General features: G+C 38.4%; 1 protein-coding gene and 1 long non-coding RNA gene across 5 annotated transcripts in view; one reads left to right on the plus strand and one right to left on the minus strand.

Annotated features, from left to right (window-relative positions):
- Positions 1 to 13,956, plus strand: part of LOC106061030 (trichohyalin-like) — a 46,490-nt gene extending 32,534 nt beyond the window's left edge. For 3 of the 4 annotated variants that reach the window (XM_056015674.1, XM_056015673.1, XM_056015672.1), the window contains exon 6: positions 9,030 to 13,956. In XM_056015674.1, coding sequence (XP_055871649.1) covers positions 9,030 to 11,764 — 2,735 coding nt within the window. In that variant the 3' untranslated portion in view covers positions 11,765 to 13,956. Of the gene's footprint in view, positions 1 to 2,463; positions 4,942 to 6,062; positions 6,356 to 9,029 lie in introns of all 4 variants that reach the window. The other variant, XM_056015675.1, reaches the window with a different exon arrangement.
- Positions 13,957 to 14,702: 746 nt separating this feature from the next.
- Positions 14,703 to 24,954, minus strand: LOC129923662 (uncharacterized). The gene is made up of 3 exons (XR_008775662.1): positions 24,784 to 24,954; positions 23,254 to 23,310; positions 14,703 to 21,412 (listed from the first exon to the last, which is right to left on the minus strand). It is a non-coding gene; the product is annotated as an uncharacterized LOC129923662 (long non-coding RNA).
- Positions 24,955 to 26,072: the final 1,118 nt, after the last annotated feature.

The raw sequence follows: 26,072 nt of genomic DNA on the forward strand, positions 1-26,072 counted from the left end.
CGAACCTATGCTTCGATTCCATGACGTCATGCATGAGGTTTTGAACTAGGACGTCCGAAACGTGGAAAGAAAAATAATTAGAAAGAGACTTACAATTTACATGTAATATGTCTCCCTAACCCATATCTTTCCAGGTCATTACTATGTGTATAATGTGTTACCACTGATTTACCAATATGCTGAGTAATCTATTTTAAATCTTTGCGTAGGTTTTTTTTCGAGTCAAAGAGATTGTGAATAGTTTAAATTTAGTTTAGGTCATATATTTACGCTAACATTTCACCTTTAGAGATGAGTGCATAAGAATACCCTATCTTATTACATATGGAAACTATTATTCACTTTCATACTGGAGTTTGCCCATTTGATGTAACTAGAAAATACTAATTCAACGTTAAAAAATCTTTTTTTTTTCTTCATTTTTAAAGTTTATTTTTATAACTAGAATAACTAATCTAAAATGTTGTTTTAATTTATTATGTATATTTATTAAAAGCCAAAAAATAATTTAGTTTTTAATGATAAAAAAATTTACGCACTAAACTCTTTATTATTTGCCAATTGACATTTTCAGTGTGATAGATTTATATAGCTCTAAAAAGAGAATAAACATTTACTTCCATCTTTAGCCTAGCCCCGGGGTGGGCCAATTTGACCTCATTCACCAATCGTAAACAAACAACATTTAGCCACGTGGTTCTCTATCTCTTCCATACAAATTACGTAATACACAGGCTGTCACGTGACAGTATTTTTCATTGTTTTATCATTATAATCAAGATATAATCATATAAATATCGGAAATTAAAAATCCCAGTCTTCACCAGGATTTAAACCCTGGACCACCCTTTTCGGAAGCCAAGCGCCTTACCACTCGGCCACCGCGTCTCCCATTGACACGTACACAACTGTATATTTTCCGCCAGTATTTTTACTTTCTCTGACAGTTAACATTAATCGTCATAGAAGGATTGAACACCGACATGCAACGTCACAACCTGTGGGCTTTTTGGACCAATAGCGTATTGCCGTGTCACAGGCCTGTACGACGTGGTAATAAGCTATTGGTCTCCACAGCCCACAGGCTGGGACGTCGCAGGTCAGTGGTGATGGCTTCTATAACAAATGGTCTGGGTATCACCCTTACTGGGAAGAACCCAATCTGTCCTTACACTGCTCTTCGCATCCTTCTGAGGGACGCCAAAGTTGTTTTTGTCCAATTTGTTTACTTACAGGGGCTCGGGGGTATTTCTATGTTTAAGGTTGTGAATGTAGGTAGAGGTTATCTTTCCTTGAATGCACCCTGTCCTCTTCCAGACCTTGCCGTCAGTAGATTAGATCATGTTAACCTCGAGTTCGACTCTCAGTCTTACGAGGGTGGCATATGACCAGCACAATGCATTTACTTTCCGTAGACCAAAGCCAGGCTGCCATTTAGAACTGCATGATTATAGTGACCTCTTCCCAGATCTGAAATATTACGGTGTGAAATAATGGCTCCATCACTAAGGACTAAAACACACAATCTTTTAATATACTGTAGTACTATTTTCTAAACAGAACAGATTTATTGATACAGACAAGTACTTTTTATTCTGTTGCTAGATGAACCTAGATGAACCTTTCTTTAGTTCAGTTTTACGTTTATTTGATATACTAACCAATTTCTAGTTCGCTTCCATTTTTTTTTGTCTGTTTTTTTTATTTAAACAGAAATGTGTTATTGTGATGTTTGTTTAAGTTTTTTTTTTTCCTTCATCAGAAATTAAATGTAAGTCTTGACAAAATAGTTGCCAGGTGCCAAATGAAAATATAGGAAAATGTTTTTCTGCCAAAATTTTGTAGCCAACTAAAGAAATGTTTTTAACTAACAAAACAACTGAAGTAGATCGACAAAGCTTAACTGCTACATAGGCTCTAGTTAAATTAATGAATTTTTAGATGAATTGATATATATTCTTTTGCTGCTTTGAGGTAATTTTTTAGCACTTAGGCAGTAAAGAGCTATACATATATAGTATTGAAATATACACAAGTATTATAAAGATATGATTGTATACATACATATTTATATAAAGCTAGAAGTTAAATACAAGGCTTGTCTTCGAGTTATGAAGAGTGCAAGATTTTAATTTGCAAAAGCCAGACATAGTTAATATTCAATTTTACAAAAGTATTATAAAGCTATACGTATATAATATTCAACTAAACATATGCGTTAGGAGTGTATACACATTTATAATATTGAACCATGCTAATGTTTTATAAAGTTACACATAGACATAAGAAAGGTATACATGTTCAGTATTAAACTCTACATAGTAAGAACTAAGAACACTGTGGTAAAACCAATGCAACATTTTAATTTTTTGCTGACACCATTCTTTTCTTAACCTGCAACGTATGTTTAACTGTCTATTATTAGTTCATAGTTGAGATTTCATCCACACTAAATTTCTGCAGCTGGAGAAGATGGTGACCACAGTGACGAGGAGGATGAGGAAGAAGAAGAGCAGGCCCCTGCCGTCGATACAAAGGTTAAAACCGGCGGCCGTGAGCCTGAGGTTTCCAAGAAACCACCGGCAGTTCCGAAAAAAGAACCGGAACCGGAATCTCAGAAGAAGCAAGAAGGTGGCAAAGAAGAAAAAGGAAAAATCCTGATACAACGTAGAAGGAGACCCACTCCTGACAACTCCGAAGCAGCATCCGAAAAAGAGAAGCAAGCAACAGTGACCCTCAAAAAAGATGACCGAGCAAAAGAGAACGAAATTAAGGAAAATTCTACATCACCCAAAACCAAGGATGATAACCAAGACACCCAGTTCGAAAAGCACACAAGTAAATACGAGAGAATGAAAGAAGAGCTTCTACTCATGGAGAAAGATCTTGAGAGAAAGCTGCAGGCCAAGAAGAAGAGAGAAGAAGAAGAGCAAAAGAAGTTAGAGGAGAAGAAGAAGCAAGAGACAATGGCTAAGATAGAAGCAGACAAAGCCAGGATGAAAGAGGACGAGAAGAGACGGTTAGAGTTGAGGAAACAATTAGAAGAAGACAAACGAAAGCAGGAGGAAGAGGACAGAAAGGCAGCTGAAAAGTTGAAAGCTCAACAAAATGGAACTATCGGAGGAGTTAAGAAAGACGACGCTGCTAGAAAGAATGGTCCAGCAGCTCTTGCAATGTTCCAGAACTTAATGAAACCTGAGGATAAGAACAAGGCTATGTTAAAAGTCGACCCACAGAAGGCGAATGTTAAGACTGGAGAGACTTCTTCGGCACAGCCAAACAAACTCAGCGTTCCTCTCACGCCGATGGACGCCATGAGACAAAGAGAACAACAACAGATCGACAACTTGAAACAAAGAGAGAAGCAACAGATCGAGGAGCTCAGAAAGAGAGAGCAGAAGCAACTGGATGAGCTACGAGCCAAACGACAGCCGCCAAAGACAGAAATCAGTGACGCAGCCAAAAACAAAGACGTCCCCCAGAAAAAACAAATTTCCAAAGCTGAAGCAGACATCGAAAAGAAAAAGGCGGAAGAGGAGAAACAAAGAGCAGCACAGAAAGAGAAAGAAGAGAAAGCTAAAGTGCAGTCCCAGATTGCAGCTCTTCGTGGAAAAGAGTTGCAGCTTAGAGAAGAGCTTGGAGCCAAAGAGTCCCAGCAGAGAGAGGAGCTAAGACTCAAAGACATTCGTCTCAGAGAAGACATGAGACAAAATCATATGAAAAACGAAGCTGAAGAGCAGCGGAAAAAAGAAGAAGCCAAAAAGGCGAAAGAGAAAGAGGAAGAAGAGAAACGAATGGACAAAAAGAAAGAGCTCATTCGGAAAGAGCAGCTGAGGAGGCAGTACGAAGAAGAGACTAGGCAAAGGCAGGCAAGCGAGACAAAGCAAAACACTTCCTCTCAGAGCATGGACTACCTTGATGAAGATAAAAAAGTCTACAAGCGAGACTACTCGTTTCAAGACCTTCGCAAGTGTCTCGAGACTCAACTCGGCGGACATGTTATGAATGAAGAAGAGCACAAGTATTGGGACGACATCTTGCAGAAACACAATTATTCCATATCAGACGTCAAGAAAACGTTTGAAACTACCGCCAAAGATGAGAACCCAAGCAGAATGCGGTCAAGGAGAAACAGCGTGGAAGAGGGCGAGCTCTTAAAACTCAAGCGATCCGGGTCAATCAGCGACCTGAGGGAGTCTTACACCAAATCACTTGGTAGACCCAAAAAGAAAGCTCTCGACCCGGAAAAGCGTCAAAAAGATGAGATGTTTTTAAAACGAGCCGCGTCCATCAGCGACTTAAGGCATCAATTTCTAGAAGTGGCCCACAAACCGCCGTCCGGTGTTAAACATTTGGGTGTTTCTGGGAAGCAGGAAGCTGAGATAACCATTCGAAATAAAAAATCAGTATCAGATACAATCAGGCCTTCAGAAATACGTCAGAGGTCAAAGTCTCCAACTCCGATGCCTTTCTTAAACACATCTTCCTCCTCGCCTTCACTTCAGCAGCTCCCTGAGAACAAAAATCTCATACCCAAGCAGATGGAGCTGATGAAACTAGCTGGAACAGTAGCGGCCAAAAGAGCGTCCTTCCACGAAAAGATAGCCGAAAGGTCACAAAAGGAGAACGCGGATACCCCACAGCCGCCCCCGCATGTAGCCCAGAAGAAGAACTACGGCCGTGACGCCTATGGCAGTCGGGAAATCCCGGTGTACAAACGTGCCGCGGGATGGTCTGACGATGTTGGGAAAACCCCGGAAAAAGTAGAATCTGAAAATACTAGCGCGAGACACAGAGAGAAATCGTCCAACGCCGCCCCTGCTCAAAACAACGCTCAGACATCTTCCCGGCCTTCGACAAATCCACGCCAAAACTACGTTTCATCCGCTGACATCACGGACCGCCCGTTTTTGTACAACTCGGCCCGCACCACCGCCAGAAGTAAGTATCACGGATGAATGTGCGTATGTATGTATAATCTATTTTTACACTCTGCTCGAATGACCGGAAGTGTGTTTTGTTGTCAGAGAGTGGGCAGACAGAGTCCAGCTTGTGTGATATGCCGTAAAGATTATTAAAGTTTATGTGTTTGATCGAGTGTTACTTGTTGATTTATAAATACAGCTGAACCAGGGACATCTAGACGTACCGAGTCATAAGTAGATCGAGTAATATAACAGGAAAGCTTTAACACCTTTCTATGTTTACGTATCAAAAGTCAGAGCCAAAATTAGGCAGACGATAAGGTTGGAGGACGCTCAGGGGAGATTTCGTGGACTCAGGGTCTTCACAGAGATTCGAACCCAGGGGGCCCAGGGGAGATTTCGCTTATAAGTAAAGAAAAGTAAAATTCCCCATTCAGACCTTGCGATCTATAGGGCAGAAGATGATAAGGTCATATGTTTCTTTGGCCAAAGGTTAAGGAGCAGGGTGTCACATGGCCAGCACAACGATCAGCCGCTCATACTTTCCCCAACTTAAGTCAGGTGCCCATTAGAGTTGGGTGGAACAGGGTCTTCACTGAGATTCGAACTCAGGACCCCAGTTTCGGAAGCCAAGCGCTTAACCACTCAGAAATTGGGAGGGAGGAATATTAAAAGTCTAGAACGACACATGCCCTATAAAGATCTTGACAAAAGTAAATCTATATTCTTTTGTTCATAAATCATTAACATTTTAAAACACATTAATGCATTCTGAAATGAAACCACCCCTTCGTTTAACTTGGGGAAAATATAGTACGTGTAAAATGCTTGTAAAAGTACGAAAGTTAAAAGATGCGTTGGGTCATTCCAATCTCAAAATGGCGGAAGAATTTTTGTAATAATCTTCCAAGAAGTAATTCGTTGAAAAACATTTTAATTATTTTAATGTGTTTTTCGCAAGCTACTGATGTACGAGAGACGTTAAGATTGTCAAATATAAATATTGTTTTATTTCAAATATAAAACAAAATCACTGTACTCGATTAAATATATTTTATTGTTATGTTACTCCTAATTTCTAGATTTTCTATTAACATCCAAAATTTTTATGATTTTTTTTTTTTTGCTTCTGTTTAGAATTCACCAGGAACCACTAGGTTGCAGTGACCCGGCCTTGACACGACGTTCACACCCATAACAAACGGGTCAAACAACATTCGTCCTCTTGTTTTTGTTTTGTCTCATTTGTACATACAATTATATGTATTTTCAATGTTTGGTGTCTTTCTACGGAAATGCATTTTGGCCATATATTGTCTTTCCTGCTTAACTGGAATGTAATGATTTAAAAGCAAGATGAGAAAATGAAAATGTGCCTAAGGGATGTACGTAATAGAAGGAGGTCAAGGCAGCTCATTTAAAAAATGAAGGTGATATAAACTAAAAAAAAGAAATTATTTAGGTTTTGTTTGAAATTTTGCTTTTTGTGGAGCTGGACATTTCTTGTGTTCGAACTAAACCTAAACAAAATATAATTATCGCCAGTACAACGACACATCAACTAACTGTGTATTTTGCATTTGTATATCGCATTTGTATATCGCCGATGCTATTTATTAACCCACATAAATATATTATGTTTTATAAATATAGTTTGCTCAGTTATGACAAAATGAAGCACCATACTATGATTATGAGTCCAGCATGTGTTTTGATACACTATATTTAATATCTTTTATTTAAATTCAAATACACCATTCTTAAAAGCTATATATTAAGTATTGAATTGTTAAAAGTGCCGTGTTTAAATTTTTAACTGGAGCCAGGCTATTTGAGATATGGGACCCTTTTTGGGGGCTCTTTATAAGTCCAGATATTATGTGCCAGTGCTAAATATTTCTTTGAAAAAAAAAAAAGGGGGGGGGGTCCTAAGGTATAGCTTGTGTTGCCTATAGGTTTATCTGGCCCTGATGGTATACTTATGTTAATATAACCGCAATGACTGCATTATAAATATGGAACAAAGAGGCCAGAACCTTTTTTTTTCTCTCACGTTTGTAATAACGTTTCTTGATTTGTAAATAAACAAATTTAACAAAGCTTCCCTGTGTTGTTGTTCATTAATCTTATTAATTTTCTTTATTCCATGTTTCTTCTAGTGCTGCCATTGTAATCAAAATAGACCAAAATAGAAATTTTTTTATGTCAATTACTGAACACAAGACGAAGATAGCTTGTCATAGATTCCACAGTAATTAAAACGACATAGTTTCCGATTTAGCAATGTCGATTGCAAACTAGATTAATAGAAATATGAGTAAAAATACAAATAGATGGAAAAAAAAAGACATTTAGTGATATGTTTGTAACAAAAAAAAATATTATTAAAAAAAAAAAGAACTATACTCCTAAAAAGAAAACATTTACAACCTGTTTAAATATGCCCTGCTAGAGAACTGCATGAGTGCTCTAAATATTTAATCTCATTTGTTTCGTTTATTTTTTTCTTCTCTGGCTTGCATGTTTTTTATTACTTTCTTTTTCTTATTTTTAAAAATTCTTTTTGGAACTGCTAGTTTTGACTAATTCGAGGTTAACATTTACTAACATTGTTTTGTAACCTATGCATTCCAACTTTTTCCTATTTCTGTACAATAACAATTTTAAAATGTATGTCCAGCACGACCTAATCATAAGGAGATAAATGAATTTATTTTAAAATTATTTATTGAATCATACTAAATTAAGTCGGGGCGCATCGCTAGTATAAGACAAATCGATGTAAAGTCTTGTTCCCCTTTCGGACCTTGTGATCCGTAAGGGCAGATAATGTTAAGGTGATCAATTTCATTGGCCAACATTTAACGAGCAAGATATCATGTGGTCAGAACAACGACCAACCGAATTCATTAAAGTCAGGTAGAGATGGAAGCCCTAAAAAAATCCATAAATTCAAAATCCCAGTCTTTGCCTAGATTCGAACCCAGGACCCCAGGTTTGGAAGCCAAGCGCTTAAACCATTCAACCACCTTGAGCCTAAGATAGATAGATCGATGCATTACTTATTTAATCCAGATCCAAAGTAAGATATATTTAACAAAATAAAGTACAGGCTAGTAAGGTACTACTGATTTCCGTCAAAACGGGATTCGAACCCAGGACCCCAGGTTTGGAAGCCAAGCGCTTAACCACTCAACCACCTCGAGCCTAAGATAGATGGATCGATACATTATTTATTAATCTAGAACCAAAGTAAGATATATTTAACAAAATGAAGTACTGGCTAGTAGGGTACTACTGATTCCCGTCAAAACAAATATTAGAATAAGTTCTATTTGAATGCAGTAGTGTACTGGTTTGTAAAAGGGGGATAAATTAATTATAATCCATACGGAATCTGTATAGGAGTTATTGTTCTTATTCATCTTAATTTTTAAAAAATATTAAAACAAATTTGGTTTTGCATTTCTTTAATTGTTTCGACATATTATTTACCTAGGTTAGTATTTAGTTGTTGTTGTTTTTTTGTTTGGGTGGGGGGTGATGATGTAGGAGTGAACTTCTGTAGAGACTTTTAGTCAATAGTGTTGTTTTTTTTAATATCCCAGTTTTCTTGTTTAGATTTTTAGAGTATTCTTCTAGAGTGTTATCTAATAATTTACTACCTAAGACTTCAGTGCATTGGTTTAAGAGGGGAGGGGGTAAGCTGTTGCCATAGAGATATTTGCAGCCTTTTTCGAACTGGTGCCCACACAATAATACATTTAATTAAATTGAACCTAAATCAAACAGATTCGCGATTTCATATGATATAGCTGATGCATCTTAGAATCGAATGTACCCAATAAGTCGATAAATAAAACCATTGATCTCCTAATTAAAATTATCAGCCAACATTCAATTTTTGGATATTGAGAAAAGCTTTATTTTTTTAATCTTATAAATATATGTTAAATTTAAAAAGAAATATTTAAAAAAAATAAATATGCCATATATCATTATCTGCTTGTTTTTAATGTGTTTAAACAATTTAAATGAGACATTTGCCGCAACAGGCTTTCGGTCACGTATTGAGATTTTGTTTTATCCTTGTCTCTTTCCCAGACTCCACTGGAAGTATCTGCAGCCACAGCGGCGATGAGAGTAGTGACGACGAGGTCTTCTCTGGAGATTCCAGCGATTCAGGCGAGGACGTTGGCGGGAGTGCTAGGCGACAAGACGTGAGTCAGCCGTGCGGCAAAAGGCCTTTGTTTTACGTCAACAATGACTTTAACGACGGCGGAGAAGTTGCTTCTTCGGCAGACGACCTGGTCATCTTCAACAGCAACGCTCTAGCCGCATGCCCAGAGTCAACTTCCTTGCTGGGCGATAGCGGAAGTAACGCCATAAACAATAATGATGTCGTGCTAACGAAGAAGACTGAAAGTCGTAAAGATGGCGAAATTTCCAAAACGAAGATTGAAGATGATCTGGTAAACAGGAATACACTCTGTACAGGTCAGTCTTATGAGAAAATCTATTCTGATGATAGAGTCAGTGATATAAAGTCGGACAATGGACAGGATAAGACTCGCAATGATAACGACAAAAAATCCACGCCAATGACTGACCCTAATACCAACAACAGCGGAGATAACTCTGCTCCACAACTGGAGTTCCCTGACGACAACATGCCGCCTATTGTTGTGGAGATGTGGGACGAGACGGAGGAGGTCAGGTCCCCCGCACTCAAGAGCTCTGAAAGCATACGACTGCCCTCCACCTCAAGGCACGCCGGACTCTTCGCTGACCGCGAGGAGAGAGAACCGACGCCATTTTTCTTGGGCGGGAGCGTCAAAGATGACCAGCTTCTTGGCTTTTCAAACAAAGGCTTCGTGGAGTCTTCGAGAATCGAAAGGGAGCCGACGCCTTTCTTTGATGAGAAAACCAAAGAGATAAAATCCATGGAAGTGGCGCTTCTGGTGCCGGATGCAACAGGGGTGAAATTTGAAAGAGAGCTGACCCCGTTTTTCAACCAAGACTTAACAAGGTCGGATTCTCAAGGGTCAAGCCAACCGGGACATAACAATGCTGCTATTACGATTCAACAACCTGTTTCTATGAATCCAATTACTCAATCGAAAAAAGGTCCGATTTCTAGTACACCTATTCGGCCAGCAAAAGATTCAAATATGAATAACACTCTTGCGATTCTGAGAAAGGAAGAAGTCAATAGTGCAGAGAACAAAGAGAAAATTCAGCTGGCAGAAGTGAGAAACTGCAAAGCGCAAATGCCCCATAATGAGGGCGAGAAAACAAAGGGAGACGACGTAATTGGAGATAAAGATTCACAGCAGACGAGAGAGAGCAAACCTGACGTACGTGACCGCGGTTGTGGTGGGCGTAGAAGCAGATCTGAAACCAAGGTGACCAAGCAGGTTACTGTAGAAGCCCCAAGACCTCGGGCTCTCAGCGTACCAAGAGACACTTCGCCTACTATCGCCAAATCGGAACCAGAGGAGCCTAAAAGAAGAAGGGTATCAGGCAAAGCCTCAGCAGCATCCAAAGCGGAGATAAGAGTTGTCAAAGAGGCTTCAGGCTCTACTACCACAGGAAAAGTATCGACAGCCACTACTGGGCCCACAGTTTTATCTGTAGGATCTTCAGGGAAACCAGTTGTAGAATCTAAAGCTAGATCTGTCAACACTTTATCAACACCTAAGGCAGTTCCACAAATATCTTCTAAAGCTACGCCAAGCTCAACAATCTTACAAAAAGCTACAAATGGTTCATTATCTTCAATAACTAACACTACCTCGAATGTAACAGGGCATGCAGTGAGCTACACCGTCTCAAGAAAAGCTCGATCAGAACCTTCTGTATTAAATGTTAAAACCAGTGCTACACCCCTTTCTTTAGCTTCCACGTCTTCAGCGACTCAAAACCTTAGCAGCACAACCACTGGAGCTCCACAACCTTCTATCTCGCAGAGTACCAACAATGGAACAGGAAATACTGATAAGATCCCTACCAAAATAAAGAACAAAAAGGAAATTGCCAACTCCGAACTAGTCTCTCTTACTAATCAAAACACGAACCGAAAGCAAAACGAGTCATCCATCCAGCATGATAATTCTTCGCAAAATTCTACACAATTAAACCAAGAAACTAAGGAAGAAGTAACCCCACAAAAACCCAAACTGAACCTAACGAGCAGGATAAGAAAAACAATGAAAGGTTTCTTGCCACAAACAAATTCTTCAACGAATCTATTGTCTTCCAGCGAACATTCAACATCTAATCAAGTATTGAAATCAAATAAGGTAAAGGCAACAGAATCATGTTCTGGCAGTATGGATTCTTCCATTCTGCTCTCCTCGGATATTCCTTCAGAAACAAATCCGGTAGAGTCTTCAAGTATTACCAGCACCTCTGTTCCAGAAGCGCCTTCAGCAAGACCGAAAGAAAAGTCATTTTTCTCTCAATTAATTTCCAATTTCCACAAAACCAGGTCAAAATCGGACAAAAAATCTAAGCCTGAAAAGGAAAGAAATAAAAAACACTTCTTATCAAACGATCGCCGCGCGACAACATCGCCAGCAAATACAGAGCCGTCTTCAGAGGATTCTCAAAGACCCGCACAGCCGCAAGACAATGCTCGAAGCACGAGGCCTTTCTCGGAGAAGAAGCTGGCCAAGTATTCTCCATTCGGGTCTCGCACACCAGAGGGTCTGTGTTTCCTTCTGTTAATGACCTTGTTCTGCCTGTACATGGACATGCCTGTAGAAAAGTTCATCTGCTACGTTTTAGCCACTTTTTATACTTTCTGTGTCCTGCGTGTCATAGGCTTAATAGAGTAGTCCAAAGCAAAGCTGCTGTTTAAAGAAGAGTACAACACTTTGACAAAGGTGGGGCAGGCAATCTGCTCTCACGTATTAGGAGTGAAATTTAATACTACTTCCGTTTGATAGTACTTCCGTCCTTTCCAGCCCTGAGCACCCCTCCACTAGATAGTGTACGTCCCTGGTGTCTGCTGTTTGCATTGTTTTATCTCATTGGTTATGAGCTCATACCTTAGTTTATTAGAACGAACACCGCTCACTGGCGCACACTCATACCACATTATTGTCACTATTAACTTGATTGCTTCGATGAGCTTGCATGACTAGATTGATACATGGAACAGGGCCGGCCTTAGATAAGTGGAGACCCTAGTTAAAGTGAATTCGGTTTCCCCAAATGAAATTTAAAAAAAATTAAAAGAAACATAAAAAAAAGTACGCAATTTATTAAAAACTTACCAGTTTATATCTAAATCGTTAAATAACTGAAATTCGTTTATCGCTATTTTCCTAGTTATTCGCAGGCTAAGGTGGCTTACGCTTTAGTGGTAGAGGAGATGGGGCCTTTTTCGCTTGGCACGCTTTTCTTCCAGAGCTGAGGCCCATGTCACACTGATCTCCAGTTTCCGTAGTAGAGACAGAGTTAGATCAGTAAACATCGAGTCAAAGTGCTCTCGGAGAAGAAGCTGGCCAAGTATTCTCCATTCGGGTCTCGCACACCAGAGGGTCTGTGTTTCCTTCTGTTAATGACCTTGTTCTGCCTGTACATGGACATGCCTGTAGAAAAGTTCATCTGCTACGTTTTAGCCACTTTTTATACTTTCTGTGTCCTGCGTGTCATAGGCTTAATAGAGTAGTCCAAAGCAAAGCTGCTGTTTAAAGAAGAGTACAACACTTTGACAAAGGTGGGGCAGGCAATCTGCTCTCACGTATTAGGAGTGAAATTTAATACTACTTCCGTTTGATAGTACTTCCGTCCTTTCCAGCCCTGAGCACCCCTCCACTAGATAGTGTACGTCCCTGGTGTCTGCTGTTTGCATTGTTTTATCTCATTGGTTATGAGCTCATACCTTAGTTTATTAGAACGAACACCGCTCACTGGCGCACACTCATACCACATTATTGTCACTATTAACTTGATTGCTTCGATGAGCTTGCATGACTAGATTGATACATGGAACAGGGCCGGCCTTAGATAAGTGGAGACCCTAGTTAAAGTGAATTCGGTTTCCCCAAATGAAATTTAAAAAAAATTAAAAGAAACATAAAAAAAAGTACGCAATTTATTAAAAACTTACCAGTTTATATCTAAATCGTTAAATAACTGAAATTCGTTTATCGCTATTTTCCTAGTTATTCGCAGGCTAAGGTGGCTTACGCTTTAGTGGTAGAGGAGATGGGGCCTTTTTCGCTTGGCACGCTTTTCTTCCAGAGCTGAGGCCCATGTCACACTGATCTCCAGTTTCCGTAGTAGAGACAGAGTTAGATCAGTAAACATCGAGTCAAAGTGCTCTACTACGTTTGACATCTGATCCAGTGCGAGGCACCCCACCAATTGGAGTCCCTAGGCGGCTGTCTACTTTGCCTATGCCTAAGGCCGGCCCTGCATGATGGGTATTCGCAATTTATAAATACTGAGCAACATTTTTTATTTGTTTGTTTTAAAGAAGTATATGTAAATTACAAGTACCCTTTTAAGAACATGCAATGATACTATTGTTTTCATTCTCATTTACCCCTAAATACAGACTTCTGTATATTTATATTTGAACTAAAGGAAAAGAATATTTGATAGGTATGCGACATTTTTGAGTGTATAGTTGTTTTTTTTTATGAATGCTGTTTCAAGCTACAGTGTGTATTAAGTAAAGGCAATCAACGGAGCGTGACGACTGTGTTACAAATAACAAGAACTATAGCCAACTATTGTTATAGTAACATGAACTATAACCAACTATTGTTATAGTACAGCAAGCCTGGAATGTTGTGACTGCAGCTAAATAGAATGTCTGATTACCAATAGATAACGTTTTATATTTGTGCTCATTTTGTATGAAATTTCGTAAAAATAGTTTGATCCTACGGAGATGTAAATGCAAGATGTAATTAGATGATGTAATTACGAGATGTAATTATGATTTGTAATTAGATGTAATTACGTGACGCTATTTAGTTGGATTGGTTCATAAAATTAAAAAGAAGAATCATAATGTATCGTTATGTTTTTATTTCTGAATTGTCTTTTTAGTCAATGTTATAATTTTTGTTGAAGTTAAAGTGACGTATAGTCTAGCCAAGGTAGATAATTTGAACTCACTATTCGCCAAACGTCTGCTAGTATTTCTGTGCCCTATTGGGGCAATAAAGTTACACAAATTGTGATGTTTATATCAAAAACTTTTTTTTATTGATGTCAGCAACTAAAAATTCGTGCATCGGTACAAAATAAAATAACACCCAAGATAACAATCCATTATACGACCAATAGTTTTTTTTTTCCATATAATAACTTTAACTAGCTTATTTAGTAAAATACTAATTCTAGTGTTATAGTCAATATTCTTTTTATCTTTTTATATTCTTTATTTTTATCTAAGTCTAAAATATGAAATTTATTTTATCGCTATCTGATCTGTCCATTTGCACCTGATGTCGACGTCTTGATTTAAATAACAATTTAAAACAAATTTTTAAATATTCAGATCTAGATAGACTTGATCACAGACTGATCAACTAAATCTATTTGGCCGTGTCGATACGGTAATGACTTCTGCATATGTAATCCTCGTCTGTAAATCTATTTTTCAGATTAAAGATATATCTATCTAGAAATATAAGGAAATGGGTGATTATAAGATCATTAAATAATAATAATAATAATAATGATAATAAAACAGACACATACAAACAAAACAAAACAGTTTAGAAATACTTTTTTTTTTAAAACACAATGATATTAATAATAATAACTTTTATTATCCATAATAAAATTTATCAAAGAGTGTATGCATTAAAAATTACATTATAACTAAGAAACTATAGAAACAGAATAAAGCTTCACATTAGTTGAACTCAAATGTTACAAGTGAAATGTCTGCGCCTAACAGAGTGATTCTTTTGCTCTCAATAACTAATGAATGTTAGATTTTTTTTAAAAAAAAGAAACATCTCCCCACGCCTCTTCCTCCCCAACATACAAACAAATCCTGGTGAAAAGAATGTATTAACTCTTTCTCTCCTAACTGACGATACCAGCGTTGATTCCACCAGAATGTGGCAAATAATTACGGAGAGAAAGAGTTAATCTACTATACCTTTAAACAAATTCCAATGTTTGGCCTTTAAATCTAGACCTAGAAGACGATCCCCAAAAGGTTTATTTTTTCTTAAATATATTTTTGCGGATGCAACTTGTAAAGCCCCCCCCCCCCCCCCCGATCCACAAATGAGTTTGGACCATAGTGCGGTAAGCATGCTATAAGCATGAAAGTAGCGCTAAGCAAAGGCAATTTTAAAAGTAAATATATTATTTCCAATCGCAAAATGGATCAGTGTACAACTGTAACCAGTAGAGGCAGAGATATTTGTTTACTAAGGTCTAAATTGTGTTACATAGTGACTGGATATATTCACATGCAGAGAGAGGGCATAAAGGAAGGGTCTCGGACTGCACAACAGAAGCAGAAAGAAGGGTGAAAATGCAACGGCGCATGGTGATTACATACGCCCAACCTGCGATCGCAGCTGTGTATCAAGGAATTGGCCTCTTTAGTCACACAAGAAGTTGCGAAGGGAAAAGATCGTCTCTCGAGACGTAAAATGCCACAGAGTGACTCGTGCAATGGTGTACATTTACTGGAAGCTGTTCATTGAGTTAAACTAAGGGAGTCAACTCTGAGAAAAAAAAAACAGAAGCCGGCAGTTTGAAGCACTCAGTGCTTTACCCTGGCAGAGCCTGCGACGACGCTGACCCCAAACTGCCCAAACTGTATCGGTACTTGCTGTTCCTTTGGATAGATCAGCTGTGTGGAGAGGAGAAATGCAGTGTGGGAGACATCGTCCCGTCCACAATTAATGCCCAGGCATTCATCATCCATGAGATGGTCGGTCTATATATATATATATATATGAAGTAATTTTTAAATGTTTGTTTGTTTTACATGTTTCGGATGTTCCTTCAGAGTTGAAGATAGTTTACTTCCTAGTCCAAACCTCCCGCAGGACGACGGGGGATGGGAGCGGGCAGGATTTGAACACTCGACCATCGATAAATCCGAACGACAGTCCAGCGCGCAAACCTCACGACCAGGCAGCCTTCCTGTCTTGCTATCGGTGTCTTGTATCTCTTTTATGATGGTAAAATAAAAAAAATCCTGACCCAAGGTGGTGATTTTTATTTCTAGAATCTTTTTTAGCTTTTTTAATAGTTGTTTTGTCTTAAACAGCTGCCTAAGAGGGGTTTGTTGTTTGCAAAAGGACAAATTGTGGACAATGTCGCTCTACCCATCTTCTTTCCACGATGTTTGTCGCTAATTAGCTGAATGCCATGTAAATTTATAACATTCGACTATGAGCACTAACTTCGTTTGAATTATAAAGTTGTTTTTTTTAAACTCTATACAGTATTATCCTATTATACATCAAACAATTACACACGCATCACTCATTTAAAGCTTTAGTACCCATATATTTATTATACGTGTATATTGCTATTATAGCTAATACAATATATGAAATGCAACTTGTTTATATATATATCTTCATTACAAAGTATGCATAAATAAACTAATGAATTTCTTATCAAATATCAATCTTAATCTAGCAACACCTCCCCCACTGACATAAAAGTGAGATCAGGGCCAGTCTTAAAAATTGCGGGGCCTAATTTAATGGATGTTTTCGAGGCCCCCTTGTATTATTTTACATAAATAACTATCATTATTAATTAGATCATAATATAACAATTTAATATACAACATGCAAAGGGAGAATTTCAAACTTAATAGGGGCCAGTGGGTTAATTAAGACTGTGTCAATCGTACGATACGCTAAATATGTTAACGCTTTAAGTTTTACAGCTTGGCCTGTGACAAGAGACACGAAGGATAGAGATATGCTAAATTTGAAATTGCTGGGCCCTGCCAGGCGCGGGGGCCCAATTATGACAATCGGCCTAATCGGCTAAAGGCCGGCCCCTGAGTGAGCTAACTGCAAAACACTGCATCATAAGAATGATAGGGGTCTACCTCAATAACACTGTCAAGAGCCATATCAACAGAGGTCCAACACTAACAAGGTCAGTCAAAGTCTATGTGAGAGTGGGGCAAGGGGCTCACGATGCCCCGGGCAACCACCCTGAAAGGGGGGGGGCACACGCAGAGAGACGCCAAAAAAATAGTACATTCTTACGTTATTTGTACTATAGTGTTATAAACCTGGTCGTGGCACAGATGGGGGTAGTGGTATGTGTGTAGTCAGCCGACGCAAATCGCCAGCGCTAGACGAGCGGTCAACCGTGACGAGTTACGACGGTCAGCCGAGACGAGTGTCAACATGAAGGATCGGCGTCGTGAACAGAGCTCAGGAGCGTCACGAGGGATGCAGTCATGTGACGAAGCTAGAAACGTCGAGCGGTGTTCTGTCCGGTTCTAGAAGGCCATTAGGGACCCTATATAAAGAGCGGAGGTGTCGCAGTCAAGACGGTTCAGAGCCCGGTTCACTACAGCCCGGTTCACTACAGTCCGGTCGACTACAGCAAAGTTCAGCGGTGTGGTTCTGTACGGAGCATTACGACGGTTCAGTTCGGAGTACTATCAAGTACAGTTGAGACGAACGGCGTCTTGATCTTGGTCTGTGATCGAGTCCGACACAACGAGTCCAGTGTGTAAAGTCAGTCCAGAACTGTTGAACCCAGTGCAAGCCCGGAACGATACGGAGAGGCCAGTGCAAGAGTTGATACGGCGGTACGGTTGATACGGAGAGATATTTGTGCAGCCTGTGTTACGAGTTGCCAATTGTACAGTATTGGCTGTAATTTATTGGACATTAAACTGTTACGTTACTTTGGAGCCCTGAGTTGTCAAGTTCTTAAAGTTGGTGGTGTAAGTTGCATTTTGCAGAGAGCCTGGATAGTAAGATTCGTAACAATATAATTATTAAATACTTTTTTACTTTTAGACCTATATTTCTATGTGATATTCATGGAAAATGGGGGGAAGGGGGGAAGGGTGCCAATAAAGTTTCTGGCCTTGGGCGCCAGGGTTAGGTTTAGGGTTAGTCCTCACTACGCCTCTTCTCTATGATAAAACAAATTAAAACTCGTGTCTAAAACTAAACTAGAAAACTACGACACTACGAAGCGATTCCACACATAAAAAAAATGACCGTAGAAATATTAACGAAAACTGACCCTAAAAACTTGTAACAGTCCTACCAAACAAAATAAGCCCAAACTGCGAGTGTGTAGTAGTTTAACCACCATAACCATTCATGTAGAACAGCTAATTCCATTATTAAAAATATTGTGAAATGCGAAGATGTTTAAAACATGTGCTTAGAAAATATATGACGTTAAACTTAGAAAAGTATTGTGTTTATTTCTGTATGATATACATATATAAATAAAATAGCACATACTCTCTAACACAGAATCAGAGAAAATACTTGAGTCAAATATATAAAGACCAGGGGCGGACTGGCTATATGGGCATTTGGGCAACTGCCCGGTGGGGATGTACCCAAATGGGCCGGTGGGACCACCAAAAGTGCCTCAAGACTGCCACATTAGAATGTATTACATTGTTCAAGGTTTGACAATATTATCTGAGCGTCGTGTTTAAAGTAAAAAATATTTCACAGACTCTACAGTGTAATACTAATTTAATGTAACAATTTTACGAAATAATGTAATAGTCTTTATCCGTAATCGGTGCTACTAATAGGCTCCACCCTTTTAGGGCCTACATACTTAGCGATTAAAAGGCAACAAAAGGCCTATATAACTTATAAAGATACAGAGTTCATTGTATGCATTTATACAGATATCGATACATTATCAAACTTAACAGAATGATTTTGAGGACAGGTAGACCTAGAATTGGATGTCTATCATATGTTATACAATTTGTAAGACGGATTGAATAGAAATGCCATGGGCCGATCTTAACACCCAGTCCGCCTCTGATAAAGAGTTGGAGATTATATAACAGGGGTTCTCAACCTGTGGGTCGCGACCCCCTTGGGGGTCGATTGACGATTTGCCAGGGGTCGCCTAAGACCATCGAAAATATAGATTATTATTGTCTCTTCTTCTACTGCCGTGTGTGTGTGGGGGGGGGGAGGGGTCGCGGCAGATAGACAGATTGTAAAAAGGGGTCGCCGGGTATAAAAGGTTGAGAACCGCTGTTATATAACATTGACACTTAAATTATTATTCAGAGCTCTAGATAGTTATTATATCTAAAAGGAGCCAGGGTTGGCTCATAGTCTCTCTTACATCTAGCTTGACTTATTCGGCAGTTTTTCTTTTTGACAGCTATACACGTACAAAAACTCCCGATTCACACACACACTTTTTTGATATTAGTCTTTTTGTATAATATATTTTATTATCATTATATAAAACAATCGGACTCGCGGTGGCTAAGTGGTAAAGCGCTTGGCTTCCAAACCAGGGACTCCAAGTTCGAATCCTGAGATTTTTAGTTTCGGGATCTTTATGTCGTGGTGGCCACATGACAAACTCATAAAACCTGGGCTACAAAAAAGATGAATGATCTGCTCTATAGATCGCAAAGTCATTTTATTTTAATTTACTTTTTATTACGCCATATAGGTGTATATCATGTATTATATATTATTATTATTATATAGACTCAGTGAAAAGCCATTACAGGCTCAGAAGACGGAAAGATAACTTAAATAGAACGGACAACGGCTTTTTTTGCGTGATGGGCGGTAAATTATAAAGGTCGCAACTGGGTCCTACATTGTCACGTGAATCACAGCACGCGTCCTTAATCTTCGGAATCAAAAACATTGCTTTTATTCATTATAGCACTAATCATTATATTAGCACTAAAGACCTATGTCAGTTACACGGGCGGACGTTGTCAGGATTGCAGACATGACATTTACGGTTCTGAAAAGGATAGAAATTAAAATTCTAAATGCATATTTTGTTGCAAGGATGAACATTCAATTTCAGAAATTGAAATGTAGTTTAGAGTTCTTAAATAATGGAATCCTATTGAAGTAACGCCTGAAAACTATAAATTAAGGTCCAGACATGAAAGAGTTCAGAATCCAAGAGATATTCTAGATTCTTTAGGTTAATCGTTATTCAAAAAAAAAGTTATTTTTGATTCATTCTGAGATATTCACATCTCAAACACAAAACTCGCTATTTAAATCTGAGTTCAACTTATTATCATAAATCGGAATATTTAAATCTATCATCTAATCTCACTAGATCTACAGAAGACGTCTACAGGTTGTATATATATACATAGTCAGTTAGCTATAGTTTTCTATATCAAGGTTTAAGTCTAAATAAAGTTTATGTATATTGAATCTAGTGTCATTGTGTTTTAAGTAAATCCAATAATATTTCACTTAACTAGTCTAAACTAGCCATGAGACATTACAATGAACAACGATAGACGTTATCAAGACTTCTGAATACTTAATCTGATGTATCTATTTACAAATGGGATCCTCATCTTGTCACACGATCTGTCCTTGGCAGAAGAAAAGCGCCAGAGAAAAAAAAAGCAAGGCCATGGAGACTAGCTCCAGCTGGAACAACCTGCCCAGTGTGCAGCCGAACTTTCCGGGCTCACATAGGTCTCACCAGCTACATGAGGATGCACGAAACCCCAGTGCAAAGCACTCAGCCCCCTGAATGACAAAAGTGGCCGTCATCGAACCACGATGGGCGAACTATATACATGTATTTATATATATATATCTGCAGTTTACTTAGCAATCTCTATCACTATTCTTCTTCCTCGAAGCCCTAGCCATCTTGTTCTTCATGTACCCATATTCTGTCTACGTCATTCGTCTGTCTGATTACGTCACTACTTTTTACCGTCGCTAAAAACAATGCACAATAGATTTATTCACAAAAACTAGCATACTCTCTAAACTAAACTAGGTCACTACACTAGTCCAGGCCATTAGAAACATTACCAGACTACACTGCACAGCCAAGTAAAGTGACATGTTCGTTGTATCACGCTGTTCAGTATCCTGACTTTTATTTGACATCTTTCAAGGTTACTTCATGAAGTGAAGATTTCACCATTATTGCCCTAAACTACTGTAAGGGGGGCAGAAAGCGTGCAGGTTCAAACCTGAGACCATTACAACGACAGTCTGATGCGTAGATGACATCCATGTTCTCAATGTTGTTCCAAAAATTGACAACTTTATTCTTCATAAGCATACATGTACATAATTTAATTAGAAATTATTGACAATTTAAAAAATACATGTTTTAACATTAAATATTCACGGTATTTAAAACCTCATTTTCACATCAATAGTTATGTTACTCCTATAATTGGACTCCATACCAGTTATCCCGTACGTGAATAAAGATTTATTGTCCTCTAGTTCTCGGCCTCTTAGGTACCAGATCTGTTGCTGAGGTGGCAGAGAAAACTGAAAGTAACAGGTCAAGAGGTTAGATATATTTTCTTAAAAACAAAGTTCATGTAGAGCCACATGGCATCGAAAATCAATTATTTAAAATCAATTATATAATTAAGGAAGGTTAAGAATAATATATGTGTTCTATTGGAAATAATTTTAACAAATAGTTTTGTTTAGCGCAACTTTCATGCTAATAACATGCTCAGTGTGTTATGGTCTAATCACTTGTGTGGGCCAGTGTGTGGGGCAGTGTGTGGGGCCAGTGTGAGGGCCATTGTGGGGGCGGGTGGGGGTGAGGAAGGAATATCTGAAGGATTTCACCCAGACAGACATGCGGACAGACGGTGTGGGCTACTAATAAAGTATTGTATTCATTCTTTACTACGTACAGAATTACTTTACGAGCCGTGCATGTAGCGAAGTCATACATTGTATAATAATAATTCTGTTTCCTACATAGATCACGCTCAATAGCAAGAATTACCAAATGTTTCAATCTATCTACGATAATTATTGACCTCAAGTAATTCTTTATTAGCTTGAGGCGCTAGAAGCTTCTTTCACCAGATTACACAATTACGGGTAATGCATAATGCCGTTTTTATTTATCGGGCGTAGCATTGGCGTTTTCCATTTTGAATGACACCCCGAAACGACAATTTTTTTTTCTATATATCTTCAGATTTTTTAATATTTTTTTTTTAGTTTTCAAAAGATTTTTTAATAATTACCGAAGATTTCCATGTCTTTTTTAGTATATTTTGCAAGTAGTAAAATGGTTTAATTTAATAATTTACACCTAGCATTACGCGGGTGCTTTGAAAGTGCGGGGCCCACTGCGGTCACATGGGTTGCAGCGGCCTAAGGATGGCTCTGCAAAATAACGGCGTATGCTACGCCGTGATAATGTATTCATGAAGCTGGCTACCGCTTTAGAGTTGATTATTGTAGTGTTTAACGTAGAAGGGAGGCAACTCGAGACAACGGTGACCCTCGGCAGAATCACTAGTATGATGGCATAAAACACCCGACTCGAGCAGATCCGTGTTAACCGAACGCCCAAAGGCAGCACGGGAAAACTCTCCCAGATACCCCCTCCCCCCACTGGTCTACTAATGAAATTGGACCATAAGCATGAAAATAGCGCTATATAAAAGCAATAATTATTATTATAATAACAACAATGCAAATGCACATAATTTTTTTTATTTTTTTTTGCTGTTATTTAAAAAAGCAAGTCGCATTCGCGCCACGCTCATTAGCATGTATCGAGATGGCGCAGTACTGTGGTACACCGCCCGTTTTTCGAAAAACTCTGCAGTACGCTCATAGACATAAATAAATATAGACTGGAAGTAGGAAGTTATTTTTATTTGGGGGGAGTCAATATGTTTTATGTACTATATCTATGTGAAAAAAAAATGGCGGCGATTGAGCTATAAATTCTAGGACTAACATTTTAGCCAATATGTACCTTTGATCTTTAGTTTTGAAAAGTACAAAACTGCCATATTCCCAATATTTTGTCTTTGTTTTACAATCATAGACATAGGCAAATATATATAGGTTTGTGATGTGGATCTACAAACTTATCTTTTCCCAAATATTTCCGATAATAATTTGTTCTTTATCGCCCAGTCTATATATATATATGTCTATGAGTACGCTGTAATGTTGTCAAGTCGTGCGGAAAGACAAATTAATGTCGCTCTATCCATTTTCTTTCCAGAGCGTCTCTCGCTAATTAGCCGATTGTCATGTAAATTACGACATTCAAATATAAACTTTAGTTTCGTGTACGGTAATAAAAAAAAAAGAAAAAAAATGTATGTTAATGTAGTGAAACTTACAACATCTTTTAGGTCGACCTTTAAAGTATATATTTCTTGTAAAATACCACAGTCAGCCTTAAAATGTAATAAAAATAAATAATAATAATGTCAGTTAAAAATTAAAAAAAAAAAAAATAAATAAAACACTTTCAGACCTTGGGATCTATGTAGGCAGAGTCACGGGTTCGAATCCTGGTGAAGACTGGGAGTTTTTATTTCTGAATCTTTGGGCACCTCATAGTCCAGCATGCTCTAGTGTCTACCTGACATAAGTTGGGGTAAAGTAAAGGCGGCTGGTCGTTGTGCTGGCCACATGACACCCTCGTTAACAGTAGGCCACAGAAACAGATGACCTTTACATCATCTAACCTATAGACCGCAAGGTCTGAAAGGGGAGCCTTACTTTACTTTTACTCTATAGAGTTGGATGGGCTTAGGAGCGTTCTAAAATGTCCAGAAGTTGAGAATCCCAGTCGTAGCCTGGATTCGAACTCGAGATTCTTCGTATAAGGAAACTAAACGATTTACCACTTGTCCAGCGCACCCGCCAACATTATGTATGAAGCATTTTAATATTTTTAAATATCTTAATGCATAAATTATCTCGCTTCTCTGCAAAATCGCTTTTCAAATTGGAAAACAAAATCTAGCTTTAATTACATGTTTAAAACTTTTTTTTAATCCCTTTAAAATAATGATTTTGCTATTTTAACAATAATTTTTTCAATAATAATGATAACATTTTTGGACTTCCAAAAACATTAATCACAGGATTATGTATGTGAAATATCCTAAAAATACACTGGTATGACTAAGACTAAGACTAAGACTAAGACTAAGACTGCTTTATTGATCCTTACGGAAATTTGTTGTGATTTCAAGGACTCGTTTCTCATATAAAGACAACACAACAGAAAAATACACATAAATACAACAGACAACATAAAGAGTTCATTCAGCGACTACACAAAGTGACAAAGTAGAAAACACCAAACTGTGGGAGGATGAGTGGACAGAAAAATATAGGAGTGCAGATCTTAGAGAGGAAGTGGAGATGGATTGGTCACACCCTTAGAAAAGATACCAGCAGCAACAGAGCTAGGCAGGCCTTAGAGTGGAACCCCCAGGGAACATAACGCAGAGGAAGACCAAGAAGAACATGGCGACGCGGTGTACTTGAAGAAGCAGAGAAGACCGGGAAGAGCTGGGAAACCATAAAAAAAACTAGCTAGAGACTGTGGAGAGTGGCGTGTTTTTGTGAAGGCTCTATGTTCTATGAGGAACTCAAAGGAGTGATGATGATGATGTATGTCTCTTCTTTTACTCCAGACCAACATAACCAACACCCTACGGCAGTGCTGAACAACTGATGAAAACAGCACACTTTTTTTTTCCTTGGCACAGTCTGCAAAAGAGCTCACAGCTCAGCAGCAATAAAGCTGGCTAGAAGAAGAAGAAGAAGAAGAAGAATCTTCTCTATGTTGCAGATCTAAAGAGATCTATTGTTTTTAAAATTAAATATATGGTCCTCGTAGACTACTTACTTACATAGTGTATAGTTACGGTGTCGCCTGATCTATGACGGTGAAAACATATTTGTGCATATATTTCCGACTCAAATTGATACTCCAATTTTTCCATAAAAAAATACGTATCCTCTAGAGTGGGCCTACATGATTTGGAAATCTACACAAATGTTGTTATGGCCTCGTCAACCATGAAGAGACTAGGGATCCTCTCATTGAAGAGAGATGAATGCCTGTTGAGCCATAAAAGAAAACAGAACCCTTTTTAGCAAGTCAATTAAGAAACATATTCATATTTGTTCTTCCTATATATTGATTGTTCGTTTGCTTATATAATTCGGATAGTCCGTCTAAGATTGTCATTACACTTCCAAACCTCTCGCTGGACGTCTGGGGATGTCAAGTCAAACAGACACAAAACTCTGGCAATCACACCATTAAATAGAAACAATCTGATATAAACTTTTCACGTGTAAGTTATGAGTGAGTCTGGTGTGAATGTTCATTTTGTTTTTCTATAGTTATAATGTTGTTGTTTTTTTTGGTGTAATGCACAAATTGTAAGACAAATTTCCTTACGGACATTAAATATTATTATTATTTAAAAAAAAAAAACTCCTAAACGGCATGCGTCTCATATAGCCTCTGACAACTAAGTCCAGCTCATAGTCTGTTTGTAAGGCAACAAAGTTCAGCACCTGGTCTGCTCGTGTGGCTTAGATACTAAGCCCGGTGAAGTGAAACTGCTCTAACTAACAGGTGAAGGGGTCAAGGCGGATACCTGACTCCACAAAAAACGGAAGCTTCGTGTAGATGGAACTCTTTAGCCTGGTAAGGCAATTTATCAAGCAGAAGAGTACTCTGACTTCAAACCCCCGCTGCCTTGCAGTACTAAGGCTTCAGGAGACAACCTCAAGAAAAAATAAGAATAGTCCTTAGAAAAACAAGACGAGATTCTGCTACTACGTTCTTGCGCACGCTACATTGGCTTCCCATGAAAGCGAGAATCGATTACAAGGTCGCCACACTTTGTTATCAGTGTATATATAACAACGAGATGCCCTTGTACCTTAACGAACTGATTACTCCATATGTCCCCCAGAGAGCCCTGCGCTCAATGGACTCAACGCTTTTAGTGGTGCCACGTTTCTCCCTCAAAAGCTACGGTCTGCGGGCTTTTTCAGGGCACGGACCAAAGGTCTAGAACTCAGTCCCCATTGATCTCAGACAGACAACATGCTACACCGCTTTTAAGAAGAACATTAAGACCTATCTGTTTAAAACTTTTTTAGATTAATTGTCATTTTAGCT

This window comes from Biomphalaria glabrata, chromosome 17 (genome assembly GCF_947242115.1).
Source record: "Biomphalaria glabrata chromosome 17, xgBioGlab47.1, whole genome shotgun sequence".
NCBI classification, from domain to species: domain Eukaryota; kingdom Metazoa; phylum Mollusca; class Gastropoda; family Planorbidae; genus Biomphalaria; species Biomphalaria glabrata.